Here is an 18,659-nt window from a genome sequence, read left to right as displayed (position 1 = left end):
ATGAAGCTTGTTGAGAATGCCAAGATTGCGCAAAGCTGTCATCAAGGCAAAGGGTGGCTCCTTTGAAGAATCTCAAATATAAAATATATTTAGAATTGTTTAACACTTTATGGTTACTACATTCATATGTGTTATTTCATAGTTTTGATGTATTCACTATTATTCTAAAATGTAGAAAATAGTAAAACCACCAAGACTCTTCCTAGAGCTGGCCGCCATGCCAAACTGAGCAATCAGGGGGGAAGGGCCGTTTAGAGTTTGCCAAAAGGCACCTAAAGACACTCAGACCATGAGAAACAAGATTCTCTGGTCTGATGAAACCAAGATTGTCTGAATGCCGAGCATCACGTCTGGAGGAAACCTGGCACCATCCCTATGGTGAAGCATGATGGTGGCAGCATCATGCTGTGGGGATATTTTTCAGCGGCAGGAACTGTGAGACTAGTCAGGATCAAGGCAAGGATGAACAGAGCAAAGTACAGAGGGATCCTATTCCCAGAATTCTATGGCACATTATTTAAGTGCCAACCACTGGTACCATGAATGCTAGTTGGACCACCAGAGGGCATCTTTGAGAAGCATTTGATAGCCTTCAATAGTGGCTGTACTAGAGAATTTAAAACCTTTTTTGTAAGAACATAGTATAGATTTTAAGAAATGTTGCTTAATTAAATTGAATAATATCATGGTGTTTCTACTCCAAGAAAAATGGAATGGAATGGAAAATATGGTGCTGTACAACGTGATGGTCGGGAGTAGGCTACAGTTCTGGGCTATTTAGCTAAAGAATCCCTGTGTTGTGCAGGCCCGCGGGAGACCGTGGTTCAAGTCCCCAATTGGGGGGGGGGGGTTTATGCTGTCCTTGTAAATAATATTTTTTTCATAACTGACTTACCTAGTTAAATAAAGGTTACACTAAGAGCATAACATTTCTACACCCTAATTGTAACCAATACCCAAGCGGAGATTCAGTCAAAATATAAATCTCATTGATTTGTTAAGACCATTCCCCATTCTTGTCTCAGAGCAGCGTGATACGATGCTAAATGAGTTGTAGACTATTGCTTCTGTCTTCAATATGCTCTGTAAATAAGATATACACCACTTTTAGCAGCACATTACTACACACTAGTGAGGCTCATGTTGCCTACAAAAGGCTTACAGTATATAAAAAAATATGACATGACTCTCCGCCAATAATTACATAGGATTCTAAATTAAAAACCAAAAGCCACCTCATTGGTCTCCCGATGGAGGCCGGCACAGGTATCTGTAGCGACGCATATTGCATTGCGGTGACTTAGCTGCACCACTATGGAGGACCCATCCACATAGTATCAAAATACAGAAAAGTGTTGGAAAAGGTATATTGTCCTGCTAATGGACACTAATAATACTGCTAATACTGTGCATGGTGTCCAGGTCAGGATAACCAAAAATGTATATATTAAAGACTATCAGAAAGAATGTTGGGACTTATTTATTTTGATCCAAAGCCATGCATGAGTGAGTCACTCAGCTTTATGTCGGTGCCGGCTATATGACTGTGCCATCAACTTGATAATAATAACGATATTTTGGAGGTTATTTCATTGTATTTATTTTTTTGAAAGTGAGCCATTTTAATCTGAATAAAGGCCAAAATAATATTTGTAAAGGCTAAAACATTTCTGTTTTTTAGAGGGAGAGAAACGCTGGGCCAATTGTGCGCCACCTTATGGGACTCCCAATCACGGTCGGATGTGATGCATAATAATAGTAATATTTTTGTTGTATTACTTATTCTGTAGTTTCTGGTGGATTAAACTGAAATTGCAACCAATCACAGCCAGTTGTGATACAGCCAACCTAACTAAGAAATACATTTGACGATATAATTCTCCCCCTACTCTCCATCTAGGTAAGTCTATTGTCCAGCTACCTGCTAATAGCCATAATGGCACTGTACAACGTGACCGTGTGTGTTTTGAAAGAGTATTTTCCAGTCAGCAACAATTTGTTAACCTTCATTAGGCAACTTCTTTCCAATATTTCTGTAATTCAGTGATATGTTTTCCCATAGAAATTTGTTATGGATCCATAACTAAATAAACATCTGCATTTTGAAAGAGTATTTTTATCATTATTTTATTAACGAAAACATAAAGATGCCACTATTAGTTACATTGTTGTAGTTTGAACGTGCAGACTGGCACTAAGAACAGTGGGAACGTTTCCCTAGTCAGTGCCATTATTAGTGCAATGTGCCTTAGTGTTGCTCTGTGCTTCCCAGTGTGGCGGGGCGGGGGTCCACTCCTCCACCTCCCATCCCCATGGGCTAGGTCCATCTTCTGTGCGCCGCTCTGAGGTCCGTCCCATGACCCCTGCCTTCGTGCCTTGAACCTCACACGCTTTCAGTGTATACAGCTGGAGAACTGCAAGGCATTCTCCCATTTGGAGCCATGACCAATATATTTTGTCCTGCTAATAACAGAGTTAATAATGTATCTGTGAGAATATCCAATGGGCTTTTATATACTTCTAAATGTAATAATAATCGTTTTGTTTAAAAAAATATATATATATTTTGGAGAGGATTCCGTTTTCAAATCACGTAAAATGAGCGAGGAAAAAGGCTGTTCTTAAACATGGGGTGAAACGTTGTTACTAGTTAGTAAATAAAGCCAGTTTGTTATTTGGAATGATTCATTTCTGTTTTTAGAGGGAGAGAAACAAAAACCCAGTCGAGGCCAGCACGAGTAATGAACCAGCATCTGTAGCATCACAGCTTGCACTGCTATGCGTTGACTTAGACCGTTGCGCCACTCATGCGCTGTACAACCTGACCGGTCAGGAGTGGGCTACAGTACTACAGTACTACAGTAAGAGCAAAATACAATTATAACTTTAGTCTAACAACAGTTTTAGTAAGTAATACTGAAGTTGTGCACAATTCAGTTTCTATTTAGATTAATGTTGCCCATTCATTCAGTTAGACACAGTAGGACCCAAAAGCATAATCAGTGCTCTAACTCCCCCTTGCACTGCTTCTACACCTGCATTGCTTGCTGTTTGTGGTTTTAGGCTGGGTTTCTGTACAGCACTTTGAGATATCAGCTGATGTAAGAAGGGCTATATAAACAGATTTGATTTGAAGTCGTGACGCAGGGTACCGTACTAAACCACAAATCACCTCTAAATTCTGCAGCATAATTGCAAAAATGTATAAAAACCTGTTTTAGTAATGTTAGCCATTATGGAGTATTGTGTGTAGATTGATGTGGGGGAAAAATGGTTAATCAATTTTAGACTAAGGCTGTAATGTAACAAAATGTGGAAACGGTCAAGGGGTCGGAATACTTTTCGAGTGCACTGTACATCAGTAGATATATTAGAGTGAGCTATGTCAAGAATTCTGTATTTAAATAAATATGTTGTGTGTGTATAAACTAAATACAAAGTACAAATAATATTACAATGAGCTATGTCTGGGAAACAGGAAGTGTATGCGTGTACACTACCTGCTAAAAATGTTAAAACACCTACTCATTCAAGGGTTTTTCTTTATTTTGAAAGTGCCTACATTTGTTGCTGGCATGTCATGCCTAAGTTTGCTAATCTTGCCAATGAAAAACGTATTAAAGTAATTGGCAATATCAGTGGGTTTTGTGATGAATGAGCCATCTGATTCAATGAATGATGGTGTTGTGTTTGGGAAAAAAGACAAACATTAATTTAAGGTGCTCCAAAGCTTTTTACTCTCATTCTTTATATAATTTCTTTGATTCATAGTATAGTTTCAATTCCTCATCAATCCACTGGGATTTAACAGTTTTTACTCATTTTCTTGGTGCAGGCTTATTAGTAACTGGAATAAATCAAATCAAATGTATTTATAAAGCCCTTCTTACATCAGCTGATGTCACAAAGTGAACCCAGCCTAAAACCCCAAACAGCAAGCAATGCAGGTGTAGAAGCACGGTGGCTAGGAAAAACTCCCTAGAAAGGACCAGGCTATGAGGGGTGGCCAGTCCTCTTCTGGCTGTGACGGGAGGAGATTATAACAGAACATGGTCAAGATATTCAAATGTTCATAAATTACCAGCATGGTCAAATAATAATAATCACAGTAGTTGTCGAGGGTGCAACAGGTCAGCACCTCAGGAGTAAATGTCATTTGGCTTTTCCGAGTCGATCATTAAGAGTATCTCTACCGCTCCTGCTGACTCTAGAGCGTTGAAAACAGCAGGTCTGGGACAGGTGGAACGTCCGGTGAACAGGTCAGGGTTCCATAGCCGCAGGCAGAACAGTTGAAACTGGAGCAGCAGCACGGCCAGATGGACTGGGGACAGCAAGGAGTCATCATGTCAGGTAGTCCTGAGGCATGGTCCTAAGACTCAGGTCCCCCGAGACATAGAGAGAATTAGGGAGAGCATACTTAAATTCACACAGGACACTGGAGAAATACTCCAGATATAACAGACTGACCCTAGCCCCCCGACACAAACTACTGCAGCATAAATACTGGAGGCTGAGACAGGAGGGGTCAGGAGACACTGTGGCCCCCATTCGATGATACCCCCGGACAGGGCCAAACAGGCAGGTTATAACCCCACCCACTTTGCCAAAGCACAGCCCCCCACACCACTAGAGAGATATCTTCAACCTCCAACTTACCATCCTGAGACAAGGCCGAGTATAGCCCACAAAGATCTCCGCCACGGCACAACCCAAAGGGGGGAGCGAACCCAGACAGGAAGATCACGTCAGTGACTCAACCCACTCAAATGACGCACCCCTCCTAGAGACGGCATGGAAGAGCACCAGTAAGCCAGTTACTCAGCCCCTGTAATAGGGTTAGAGGCAGAGAATCCCAGTGGAGAGAGGGAAACCGGCAAGGCAGAGACAGCAAGGGCGATTCGTTGCTCCAGTGCCTTTCCGTTCACCTTCGCACTCCTGGGCCAGGTCTACAGTCAATTATAGGACCTACCGAAGAGATGCGTCTTCAATAAAGACTTAAAGGTTGAGACCGAGTCTTTGTCTCTCACATGGGTAGGCAGACCATTCCATAAAAATGTGTCAAGTGCAGAATCTGGTTGCTCCCCATTACACACTACAGACCAACAAATATTCTTTACATAAACAACATAGGAATCACTACAAAACTTATGTATGACCTCTTATACACTGTATTAGGCCCAGCCTTTGGAACTTTGGTTTTCCTAGATATGGATAACTATATTATGATCACTACATCTGATGAATTTGGATACTGCTTTAAAGCAAATTTCTGCAGCATTAGTAAAGATTTGATCAATTCATGTTGAGTTCATTCATGTGCTGTTTGTAATTACCCTGGTAGGTTGACTGATAACCTGAACCAGATTGCAGGCACGGGTTACAGTTTGAATCTTTTTCTTGAGTGTGCAGCTTGATGAAAGCCAGTCAATATTGAAATCATCCAGAAAATATACACCTCTGTTGATATCTCATACATTATCAAGCATTTCACACATGTTATCCAGATATTGACTGTTAGCACTTGGTGGTCTATAGCAGCTTCCCAAAACATTGGGCTTTAGGTGAGGCTGATGAACCTATAGCCATATTACTTCAACATTATTTAACACGTTATCTTCTCTAAGCTTTACAGGAATGTGGTTCTGAATATAAACAGCAACACCTCCACCATTGGCATTACTGTATTTTCTGTATATGTAACAGCCATGTATTGCTACCACTATCATCAAAGGTATTATCTGAGTGTGTTTCAGAGATTGTCAGAATGTTACTAGCAAATGATTGATTTGATTAACCTTGTTTCTTAAGCTACATATGTTAATGTGGGCTATTTTATCACTTCTGGGATGCATGGTTGTTTTCATTGCTTTACTGGGAAGCTTAGCTGAAGTAGACATGCTCATGTTATTTATGTTAGTGGAGGGTGAGCTGCACACAATGGACTTCATGCTAGGGCACACCGACTCAGTTCTAACAGTATAACTGGTTCAAAGGCACATGATTACTGCATACAAAAGCTGTAAAATCAGCAGAGGCATTCAGGGCAGTTAGATGGAAATATATTAGGTTACTTACATTGTGTCTTCCAATGCCCCTGGGAAAATGTACATTTCCTGAAGCATTATGACAACTCAGTGACGCAATGGTTGGGATTAACTGAGCTGGGTTTGGGTCATTGATATGTCATTGTCTCAACACAGCTGTATAATCCTGTGAAAGGATTCTGGAACCTAAAAAAGTTGGGTGGATCCCATCCTCTTCTTAAAACAAGCTTTGTTTCCAGAAGGTATCAAAATGGTCAATAAATGTTACCTCAACAGAGCTGCAATAGTCACGCAGCCTGTTATGAAGGGCTAAAGGTCTGCTGAAACGTTCAATGCCACGATTTAGAGATGGCACAGGGCCAGATATTATGGGCCTTTGTTGGTGTCAAGAAGAGACCCAATCAGTTCTTTAAAATCCATCTTCAACTGTTCTGAGTTGACCTTCATAATGTCATTGAATACCACATGAACTATGATAGACTCACTTTCCTGATGCAGGTTTAAAATGTTTGGGAGCAGCTTATTGATGACCTGTACTCATGCTCTTGGATACGTTTTTGCTCCAGGGACTGAGACATTTCTCACCATTGAACTGCCCAATACAATACAAGTGGATGGAGAAATCCGTCCATTCCTACCCCTCAAACTATTCGTGGAACCTTTCACGGGCCCACGAGAAGCAGGATGGCGTGCTCCCGCAGCTCCCGGTGATAGGTCCAGACCTCCCACAGCAGGCAGAGCCCCATCAGATCCAGAGAGAGGGAAAGGAGCAGGGAGAAGTCTCTTTCTCCCCTTTCTCTACCCCCCCCTCTTTCTTTCACACTCTTTCCCCCTCATACGGTCCCTCTGTCTCTCTGATAGCCAGTGTTGGCTTTTACCAGAAAATATGCGTGGATCTGGGGGTGTTTAAACACGCAGCCAAGCTGTCAGGAGCTGGCAAATCATCTGGCGACCCCAATCAACTTGCATCGAATGCAGCTAGCTAGTTTAGCCTACTAAAACACAAGGCTCAAACAGAGAGGGATGCTATGTTAGCTTGCTGGCTATGTCTATCCAACATTGGAACTCTTCCAAATCAAGGTGATTGATTGCCTTGTTTTCCCTGGCTGGCACAGTTTGTGTGTTTAGAGTTGTGTCCAGCCTCTCCTCCTCTCACATCCCACAGGGTCCCCTCATCAGAACGCCCCCACACACACAAAATTGAAATGTTGCCTCTGAACTCTGAAACACCAGGAAAGCCGCAGGGTCTGGCTTTGTTATTGTACCAGAAGCAGTCACAGTTGGCCATAAGTGTGAATTATTTATTGATTATAGTGCCAGAACCTGATCTTCAGATGTAGTTGCGTTCACATATACAGTGTTTCTATGCCATTTTGCAGATGTTTTTATCCCAAGCGACTTAGTCATGCTTGCTTACATTTTACGTATGGGTGGTCCCAGGAATCAAACCAACTACCCTGGCATTACATGTCCCATGCTCTACCAATCGAGCTACAAAGGACCACTTGTAAACATATTGAGTCTGTCAAAGCCTGTTAATCAAAGAGTATTAAGAGTGAACGGTAGAGCTTGAGCTGTCACTGGAATCAGGCTTCTAGGTACCCTGTGTTTTGTGTGTGCGCACAAGGCAAAGTAGGTGTCGGGCTACAGTGCACAGGTGGGATGTGTTGAAAGTACAGTTCTGGGTGCCGAAGTGGAGTGGCCTGATTACAGTACAACAACAGGCAAGGCAAGGTGACCTGGAGCAGTTTATTTGCACACAGGGAGTTGTGGATTCTGGCTATTTTTCCTCTCTCGTTCATCACCCTTCTCAATCACCCTCTGTCCATTTCTCTTTCCCTTGTCTGCCCTCTCGCTCGTTTTTTGCTCCATATCTGTCCCTCTGACACCCTCTCTCGCTCATGATGGATTGTTTCCATCTCTCTCTTCTTCTTTTCTCCCTTTCTGAAACACACTCCATCCCTGTCCCTCCTCTTCTCCCTCCCTGTCCCATTTTCCTTACACTGGTATGCCTCTCTTCTTCTCTCCTGTGCGGTGTGCATCAGAGAGGGCAGCCTTCCCTATCTCCTTGGAGCAGGCGTGAGAGACCGTACACACTCTCCTCGACCCATGGTCCTTGGGAATAAACCTACCCAAATGTCATGCTGTTCTTAACCCAAAGTGAAATCAAACCCCAGACATCCTCCTCATTATCTTCCCTGAGCCACCGCAGCGCACCGCACTACCAAATATTCATACCGAAAACTTTATCAAAGCCAATAACACAGATCTTTCTCCACCTTCGTCTCTCCTCTTGCTCTGTCTGGAGCAGCAGGAGAGGGAAGAACGTGTGTATCTCACTCATTCCATGTGAGGGAAAGAAAGGAGGAGGAAGAAGTTGTCCTGTTTCACTGAATTGGGACAGAGTAGGTTCTAAATATGCTGGGAAGAGAAGACATTGTGTCCTCGTCTCCTTTGATTCACTGTCGCCAGAGCCGAGGTGACATTCACACGCTCTCTCTCGTGCGCTCTGTCTCTGTCGCTCTCGCTCTCTTTCTCACACACACTTTTTCTTGTTCCACATATGAACACTTCCATACCTAACGGCACCAGTATTGCACACACCTTACACATCATAAGTCCTTGCTAAGGCTTTTCCATGGCAAATAAAGCTTGGGAAATAAATACATATGGTGTTTTTCTTCTCTCAATGGCAAAATGTAATATAAATGGAGTTTGATGGCGCATGGCGCTACATTGATTGGCACCCAGTTGTGATGTTGGATCCAGCAGCGGGCAGAAGATCTAATTTAACCAGACAGACACATACTGAAGTAATTAGAGGCACTTTCGTGCTGACAGTGGAGAAAGGCCAATTATGTTTTGTTAGCCAGGCAGGCAGGGCAGGGTGCTAGCTATCAGGCTGCATTGTGTTGTGTAACCAGCCAGTATCTTTTAATTAGCAGCTGAGTAAGTCTGAGGGAAGAACCAACCAGAACCAGCACACAGCGAGCAGTAGTTATGGACAGAGCCAGGACTAGGATCTCACTGCCCCAGGGCTTTGCCTTTTACTTCGGCCGGTCGAGTGCACACACACACAACCTTGATTGGAGATGCAGGCTGAATTAGATTGCGTCTCCCAGATGACCTTTAGCCAGTGGCTGTAACGGAGGAGACAATTGTTAATGCCCTCGTCACACTCTCTCTCTAGCGCTGTCACTCACTCACTTCCTCTCTCTAGCACTATCGCTCCCTCACTTCCTATTTCTAACGCTATCGCTCCCTCACTTCCTCTCTCTAGCTCTATTGCTCCCTCACTTCCTCTCTCTAGCTCCCTCACTTCCTCTCTCTATCTCTATTGCTCTCTCACTTCCTCTCTCTATCTCGATCACTTTCTCTCTCTCTAGCTCTCCCTCCCTCACTTCCTCTCTCTCTCACTCCTCAGTACGCTCATTCTTAGAGGGAAGCCTTCAGATTTTCTTGCACTCGTTAAACTAGAAAAGGCCCAAGGTGCAGATCTGTCTGTCATTAATATGCCCTCTTTCCCCGCTCATTTTCTCTCCTACGCTCATCCCTCTCACTCTCTCTCTTTCCTTCTCTCTATCCTAGCCACAGCTGCCAAAGTTCCCAGTGGCCCCCGTCGTCTATGTCCCCCCTCCGTTGGCCTCCAGAGCACCTGTGTACCCTGCTGATCAAAGACCCCCTGACGCCAAGGCCTTCAAAAGCAAAGAGCCCCCCTCTTCCTCCCTCCTGCTACCCACCTCATCATCCTCCTCTACCTCCAGAAGACCGGAGAAGGAGCGGGACAGAGCGAAAGGAGACAGAGACAAGAAGAAGAAGAAACACAAGAAGAGGTCACCGGCGAGATCGCGGTCTCGCTCCAAGTCGCGGTCCAAAACCAAGCACACCCTGCCCAGCGCTTACAAAACAGTCCGCGGGTCTAGGTGAGTGGTCCAACCCCTATCCACAAAATAAACTCTCTCTCTCATCACAACATGGCCTTTACACTGGAATAGGTGTTGTCATTTGGCCTGAGGCTCAGACATCTGAACATAATTCATTAACAGTACCTAATGCCTCTACCGTGCCTACTGCCTAATGAAGGAAGTGGCTTTCTGGCTGGCTGGCAGTATTATTTTGCAGCGGCTTCACTATAGTGTGTCGGCTTCCTCTCGCTGTTTTCCGATGCCTCCACACACTCTCCAAGTTTTTCATCTCAATTGTTTTCTCCCCCCCCTCTCACTCTTTTTGGAAATCACGGCCAGTTTGTCATTATCAGCGGGTGGAGTTTCTGTAATTATGCCCGCCTCGTGTCATTCTGACAAGCCTTAATGTAATTTCTCTGAGATTTAATCGTTTCTGCCCGAGGTTTTAAATCACTTACAGTATGTGAATTAAAGGGCTTAGATTGAGAAGGGGCCTCTGCTGAGCCTCGTGTCAGAGATTTCCCTCCTCTAATGTGCAAGCACGTCAAATTTCATCCCTTAATCTCCTTTTTTTTTCTCCTCGACCGAGAAAGTCAAATAAAATACAGAAATCTTGGGTGCGGGAGAGTGAAAAGGATCCCTGATCATGACCAGTCACAGAATCAGTCAGCGTTTTGTTTTGTGTTGGGAGGCTGGAAGAGGTTATGAGCTTCAAACCTTTTACAGCGTAAAAAACAATATAAATCCCCAGCATCTTCCTTCCTAATCCTGAGAATGATGTCGTGGGAATGGCACCTTCCTGCAGGTGGCTAGCTGGCTGCATATATGTTTTTGTGTATCCCAAGTAGCACCCTGGGAAAAAGTTGTGCACTGTTTAGGGAATAGAGCCCTAGTCAAAAGTAGTGCACTATATAGGGAATAGGGTGTCCTTTGAGAGGTAGCCTGTCTGTCTGGGTCTCGGGGGTGACAACCGAGTTAAGCTGGCAGCTCACTCTCCTCGTGTCCTTTCTCCCCCTCCTCTCCAGCTCTGTTAGTGACACGCTGAGTGCTGTCAGATACTGAAAGGATTACACACACGCATGTCTCTGACCCTGTCATAACTGTCCATCACACTCATACAGAGAGAGAGAGCGGTGTCATGCTGCTCGACACCATTAGCCCTTAGCAGTCCAATGGACCTCTCTCTCGCTCTTTCTCTCTCTCCCCCCCTTCCTTCCTTGTGGTTAATGAGGACCCTGGCTGTGACACGGGGGGAGTTTCCCCCCTCGTTAACTCGTCAGCTGCTCGTCATTAACTGGCCTACTGCTTTCCCACCATCTCCCTTTCTCTCTCTCTTCCCCTCCTCCCACCTACCCCTCCCTCCTTCTCTCTGTCCATCATCTGCATCCTGTCTTAGTCTCAAGGTCAACTCTGTCCTGTCAGCCCTCTGACATTATCTGTAGTCATTGACAGGTCTGTCCTGCCCCCATGCTTAGCCCCTGCACCCTTGCTCCACCTCTGGGGGTTTAATTGGGGCCCTTTGCCCCAGAGGAAGTCTAAGATCATTACCAGTGTAGAGGCCCCCGTGGGCCCATGAAGGGCCAGGATGGGGTTAACAACATCCATACAGGACAGATGATAAGGTAGGAGATTTGGGGATGGATGGGAAAGAGCAGCCACTACGAGTCCTAAGAATGCATCCCAAATGACACCCTATTCCCTATAGGCCCTGATCAAAAGTAGTGCACTATAAAGGGAATAGTGCCGTTTGAGGTATAGTCTCGATGTGGACAGAACTCATTCAATTTGCTCTTTAAAGTGTCTCTTTGATGGAGGTTTGGAGTCATTGATCATATGCTCTGGTACTCTGCTCAGGTTAAGTGGATGTAGATTTTCCCCTGAATTTTAAATGACCCTCTACCCCTTCCTCTGACAACTTCCTTTTTGCTCACTTTGTGACCTCTTCAGCCCCTATGGCAGAGGATGACCTCTCCGTTTGTGTTTATCCTTGGGCCAAATAGGCTTTCGTCCAGCGGTCCACTGTGTCCCCGGCTGCAAAGTACTTTTTAAACGGCTCCATTTGATCACGTTTTCATCTGTGTGTGGCCAGTTTGTGTGTGTGTGTGCGTCAAATATGTTTCTCTGTGGCTCAGTGAGAGTGGATCCAGACATGCACGTACGCTAGTGTTCTTAAATAAACGCTCATTTGTAGCTGGTTGGAGGGGGTTGTTGCCTTTAAATCAGGGGAAATGTGATTGTTTTTGTTATTATTGTGTGAGTCATTTGGTGTGGTTGTTGCTCTTGGCAGTGGGATGTGAAATGGCTCAATCACCATGGTACTGGCGTAATGGCTGTCCTGTATTATAAAGAGGGAGAGAGAGGAGCCTGTGATTTAACCACTCTGTAGACACTTGGGTTGCGCCTCAAATTGCAACCTATTCCTTATATAGTGCAGTACTTTTGACCAGAGCTTTGTGCATCTATAAGGAATAACGGACCATTTAGAACACAGCCACTGACATTTGGTGTGGTCCTTCTGTAGCTCAGTTGGTAGAGCATGGCGCTTGTAACGCCAGGGTAGTGGGTTCGATCCCCGGGACCACCCATACGTAGAATGTATGCACACATGACTGTAAGTCGCTTTGGATAAAAGCGTCTGCTAAATGGCATATATTATTATTATATTATTATTTACATAGTGGCCTCTTGTCCTCCCTTAATATGTCCAATCTAATGGAGATCTTAACTGGAGCAACAGAGGGGAACAAGTACAATTTAACTTAGTTTTTTTAACCAAATCTGTATTTTGGATGTTATAGAATTTACCAGACACTTTTTTGCGGGTGCGATTTGGTTTTGAGAAACGTACCCCACCAGCGATAGACTTCTTCATGCTCATTCTGCAGGTTCAGGGGCACAGATAAAATATGAACAAACGCTCCAACAACACCCAGCCACTACTTCTCTGCGTAGCCCACCCATGTGCACGCACACAAAAAGAATATCACTTGAGTCCAACAAAATATAATATTATAACGTTGTGGATGAAGTTCAGAATGACACAATGTCGTGTGTACAACGTCTAGAGACCTGCATCATTGCCGTTTCTAAAAGGACGTATTTTTGCAAGTTCACTTTGCGATATAGAAACATATAGTATTGTTTGAAAAACAAGGCTGTTCGCGAGCGCTATATATATATATATATTATTTATTTATTTATTTATTTATTTGTTTATTTATTTTTAATCGCCAGTCGATGGCCACTATGGGTTCTGAAGAGTAAACAACTGTTTCAAAATATTTTTTCCTTTGCTCTCCATCTCAATATAGTAACTATGAGCACACCCATGAACAGTACTCTGATAGGTAATAATACTGAGAGGTGGGTAGAGCAGTTGAGGTCAGAGTACAGGACATGGGGGCAGTTAGGTGGCCAGGGAATAGGCTGGGGTGTGGAAGGTCAGCCCCAGAGACCAGCTGCTGGTTAAAGCAGCAGGTTGTCAAAAATTGGCAATTTCCCTCCGATTGAGTATTTCACACCCTCCATCTCTCCTCAGTGGTCTCAGTGCTTCACCACTAGAGAAAAGCTAGTTTGGCCTCAGGCACTGGGGAAAATACTGAATATTTCAGTTTTTATGTTGCTTTGAGTTTTCCTCTCCGTCCTTCCATCTGTGTTCCCTCTTCCCACCTCTCCCTCTTTCTTTCTCTCTCACTCCCCCCCTTCTCTTCTCCCCCCTGTCTCTTTCTCCCTCCTTCCATCTCTGTGTTCATCTCTCATTCCCTGTGTCTGTCTGCAGGTCTAGCTCCAGGTCCCCTGGGAGGAAGAACAGGGGGGACAGCAGGGCTCGCTCGTCTGAGAGGAGGGGTGAGGAGAGGGAGCGCTACGGCCCTGCCGCCTGTCGCCTTGGCAACAACCTCGCTCTGCCCAGGAGGCACCCCAGATCCAGGTAGATAGGGCTGGGAACCTTGGAAACAGTCATAAAGGGGGAACAGTGGGACAGTGCTGTGAGAACTACATTTCTCTATTCAATGTAGCAGTTTGAGCTCCAGCAGCTCAGTGACTGTCTGTTTTGTGTCTCAATCCATTACTTCCTGAAAGGGTTTGGGCAGTTTCACCATGTCTCTCTCTCTCTATCCCTCCCTCCCTGTGCTCCAGGTCCCCTCATGAGAAGAGGAAGAGTAAGAGTTCTAGGGGCCAGCTCCAGAACAAGGGCTCCTCCTGTTCCCCCTCCTCATCCCCCGGCAGAGCCAAGAAGTCCCCAAGCGCCTCCCCTCCCACAAGCCCCACCTACAGCCTCTCCAGGTAAAGCACCCCACCTCACCTGGTTGTTTATTAGGGCTGTCCCAAACTGTTTTTTAAATTGATCGACCATAGGTCGTCTGTTCTTTCGACCAATCGATTGGTCTACATTTTGAAACGTGTATTTTTCCATATATTGACACATCCGATGTGTTTTCATTAAATCAACTACACGACGTGACCAAATGTATGTGGACATCTGCTCGTCTAATACCTCATTCCAAAATCATGGACTTTAATATGGAGTTGGTCCCGCCTTTGCTGCTATAATAGCCTCCACTCTTTTGGTAAGATATTCCACCAGATGTTGGAACATTGCTGCTGGCACTTGCTTCCATTTCGTCACAACAGTATTAATGATGTCAGGGACTGGTTAGGCCTGGCTTGCAGTCAGCGTTCCAATTCATCTTAAAGGTGTTCAATGGGGTTGAGGTCAGGGCTCTGTGCAGGCCAGTCAAGTTCTTCCATACCGATCTCGACAAACTATTTCTGTATGGACCTCGCTTTGTGCACAGGGGCATTGTCATGCTGAAACGGGAAAGAGCCTTCCCCAAACTGTTGCCACGAAGTTGGAAGCTCAGAATCGTCTAGAATGTCATTGTATACTGTAACATTGAGATTTCCCTTCACTGGAACTAAGGGGCCTAGCCTAAACCATGAAAAACAGCCCCAGACCATTATTCCTCCTCCACCAAACTTTACAGTTGACACTATGCATTGGGGCAGGTAGCGTTCTCCTGGCATCTGCCAAACCCAGATTTGTCCGTCGGACTGCCAGATGGTGAAAGGGGATTCATCACTCCAGAAAACATGTTTCCACTGCCCCAGAGTCCAATGGTGGTGAGCTCCAGAGAACACATTGTCCACATACTTTTGTATATAGTGAATATTCACTGAGCTTGTCTGATGCTTTAAGCACACTGTTTGATTAAATAATTAAGACACACAAATGACTAGTGGGAGTCCAACCAGCTATTGATTTGATTGTGCAAGTTCCAGGATCAGACTTGCTGTGCTGTGTTTAAAAAAAATAAAAGACAGCAAGTGACTGACTAGCACCCATTGTGTCTCTCTCCTCCCTGCTACGGCACCACCACAGAACATCAAAGTGTCTATCGCGCTGTGTTCCTGAATCTGAAACATAATTATAGACATTTCTGACTGAGAAGTTCTGTTACTGAAATGCCTCATTTGTTTAGGGGAAACATTCCCTCAACCCTTGCTCTCTTTACGTGACACATGTATGCATCACATGAACGTGATCTATTCGCACGGGCCTAGTACTACTAGACAGCGTTGGTTATGTAATTATTACTCCAAAATATATATTAGCAATCTGAGGTATGTCGTAAATTACTCCCAGCCTTCAGATGTGAGATAAACAGTCCAGTTACACTTGATGTGTTTTAAGTCTATGGATGAAAAGGTAAACTTATCATTTCCAAACATTTAGGTCAGTTGTATGCAGCTTTGTGGTCTATTAACTGCAAGGGTTGCATTAAATGGGCTCAATATTTTTTGCTGAAGCATTTGGCAATATTCAATTAATATGCAATAAACATACAGCACCAGTCAAAAGTTTGGACACACCGACTCATTCAAGTGTTTTCCTTTGTTTTTACTATTTTCTACATTGTAGAATAGTAGTGAAGACATCAAAACTGTGAAATAACACAAATGGAATCATGTAGTAACCAAAAAAGTGTTAAACAAATCAAAATATATATTATATTTCAGATTTTTCAAAGTAGCCACACTTTGCCTTGATGACAGCTTTGCACACTCTTGGCATTCTCTCAACCAGCTTCATGAGGAATGCTTTTCCAACAGTCTTGAAGGAGTTCCCACATATGCTGAGCACTTGTTGGCTGCTTTTCCTTCACTCTGTGGTCCGACTCATCCCAAACCATTTCAATTGGGTTGAGGTCAGGTGATTGTGGAGGCCAGGTCATCTGATGCAGCACTCCATCACTCTCCCTCTTGGTCAAATAGCCCTTACACAGCCTGGAGGTGTGTTGGGTCATTGTCCTGTTGAAAAACAAATGATAGGCCCGCAAACCAGATGGGATGGCATATCGCTGCAGAATTCTGTGGTAGCCATGCTGGTTAAGTGTGCCTTGAATTCTAAATAAATCACAGACCGTGTCAACAGCAAAGCACCATCACACCACCTCATCCGTGCCTCATGGTGGGAACCACACATGCGGAGATAATCTTGTGTACCTACTCTGCTTCTCACAAAAACACAGCAGTTGGATCCAAAAATCTCAAATTTTTGGATCCAGACCAAAGGACAGATTTCCACCAGTCTAATGCCCATTGCTGATGTTAATTGACCCTAGCAAGTCTCTTCTTATTATTTGTGTCCTTTAGTAGTGGTTTATTCGCAGAAATTCGACCATGAAGGCCTGATTCACGCAGTCTTCTCTGAACAGTTGATGTTGAGATGTGTATTTTACTTGAACTCTGTGAAGCATTTATTTGGTCTGAAATCTGAGGTGCAGTTAACTATAGTGAACTTGTCCTCTGCAGCAGAGGTAACTCAGGGTCTTCTTTTCCTGTGTTGTTCCTCATAAGAGCCAGTTTCATCATAGCGCTTGATGGTTTTTGTGACTGCACTTGAAGAAACTTTGAAAGTTCTTGACATTTTCTGGATTGACTGGCCTTCATGTCTTAAAGTAATGATGGCCTGTCGTTTCTCTTTGCTTATTTGAGCTGTTTTTGCCATATTATGGACTTAGTCTTTTACCAAATAGGGCTATCTTCTGTATACCACCCCTACCTTTTCACAACCACAACTGATTGGTTCAAACGCATTAAGAAGGAAAGAAATTCCACAGATTGACTTTTCACAAGGCACACCTGTTAATTTAAATGCTTTCCAGGTGACTACCTCATGAAACTGGTTGAGAGAATGCCAAGAGTGCTTTTTAAAAAATATATATTTTTTACTTTTTTTGCTTACATGATTCCATATGTGTTATTTCAGAATGTTGATCACTTCACTATTGTTCTACAATGTAAAAATAGAATGGAAAAACCCTGGAATGAGTTGGTGTCCAAACTTTTGGCTGGTACTGCTCGACCAAACAAATCTTGGTCGACCAACAGCCTATCAACCAGTTGAATAAATGGGGTCAGCCCTAGGTCCATTATCTTGTCTACATACTTTTTATTTTTATTTTATTCATTTACATTTACACTGAAAACGTTTTAGAAAAACACAAATGCAAGTGAAATGCTCTCACTGCGGAGCCCTGACCACCTGCCAACATGGCTGGTGAAATAGACATCTTATTCACCATTGCCAAACTCTACCCACAGGTGACAGGTGTTAATATGAGGCCCTGTCTCCATCCCTCCCAGCCACTGAACTCCCTCTCACTTTATTATCGCTCTCTTCTCTCTATCTCCCTAATCTTTCTCCCTGTCTCTTTTAACCCTTCTAACTATTTTTCTCTCCCCCTCTCTCTCCCCCATCTCTCCCTCCGTCTGTCTCCCCCCTCTCTCCCTGTCTGTCTCTTCCCCCCTCCCTCCCCGTCTGTCTCCTCGTCTGTCTGTCTGTCTCTCTGTCGGTCTCCCCGTGTCTCTCTCTCGCTCTCTACCTCTCTCTTTAGGGACGGCTCACAGGAGAAAGATAACCAAGTTCCCTCAGCCAATGTCTCCTCCATGCAGTCCAAAATCACTCAGGTACCTCTTCTTCGCTGTCTCACTGTACAGTGCCTTCCGAAAGTATTCAGACCCCTTGACTTTTTCCATATTTTGTTATTTTACAGCCTTAATCTAAAAATGTTTTTTTTTTTTTAAATGTAATCCTCAGCAATCTATACATAATACCCCATAATGACAAAGCTAAAACAGGTTTGTAGAAACATTAGCAAATGTATTAAAAATAAAACAAAGAAATAGCTTATTTACGTAAGTATTGATTGGACATGATTTGGAAAGGCACACACCTGTCTATATAAGGTCCCACAGTTGACAGTGCATGTCAGAGCAAAACCCAAGCCATGAGGCCATGATTGTCTGTAGAGCTCCGAGACAGGATTGTGTCGAGGCACAGATCTGGGGAAGGGTATCAAAAAATGTCTGCAGCATTGAAGGTCCCCAAGATCACAATGGCCTCCATCATAAATGGAAGAAGTTTGGAACCTCCAAGACTCTTTCTAGAGCTGGCTGCACGGCCAAACTGAGCAATGGCGGGAGAAGGGCCTTGGGGCAGGGAGATGACCAAGAACCCGATGGTTACTCTGACAGAGCTCCAGAGTTCCTCTGGAATTTGAACATCTTGACCATGTTCTGGGAGAACCTTCCAGAAGGAAAACCATCTCTGCATCAGTCCACCAATCAGGCCTTTATGGTAGAGGTGCCAGACGGAAGTAGCTCCTCAGTAAAAGGCCCATGACAGCCAGCTTGGAGTTTTCCAAAA

At 44.2% G+C, this 18,659-nt stretch overlaps 1 protein-coding gene across 6 annotated transcripts in view; it reads left to right on the top strand.

The window, feature by feature from the left end:
- Window positions 1-18,659, top strand: part of LOC118387484 (splicing factor, suppressor of white-apricot homolog) — a 165,645-nt gene that overhangs the window by 137,566 nt on the left and 9,420 nt on the right. For 5 of the 6 annotated variants that reach the window (XM_035775888.2, XM_035775887.2, XM_035775892.2 and 2 more), the window contains exons 14-17: window positions 9,633-9,967; window positions 13,728-13,877; window positions 14,087-14,233; window positions 17,848-17,920. In XM_035775888.2, the coding sequence (XP_035631781.1) occupies window positions 9,633-9,967; window positions 13,728-13,877; window positions 14,087-14,233; window positions 17,848-17,920 (705 nt within the window). The remainder of the gene's footprint in view (window positions 1-9,632; window positions 9,968-13,727; window positions 13,878-14,086; window positions 14,234-17,847; window positions 17,921-18,659) is intronic. The other variant, XM_035775889.2, reaches the window with a different exon arrangement.

The sequence above is a fragment of the Oncorhynchus keta genome, chromosome 9 (genome assembly GCF_023373465.1).
Source record: "Oncorhynchus keta strain PuntledgeMale-10-30-2019 chromosome 9, Oket_V2, whole genome shotgun sequence".
Classification (NCBI taxonomy): domain Eukaryota; kingdom Metazoa; phylum Chordata; class Actinopteri; order Salmoniformes; family Salmonidae; genus Oncorhynchus; species Oncorhynchus keta.
The sequence above is the reverse complement of the archived record's forward strand: the minus strand, read 5'-3'. Positions and strand labels throughout refer to the sequence as shown.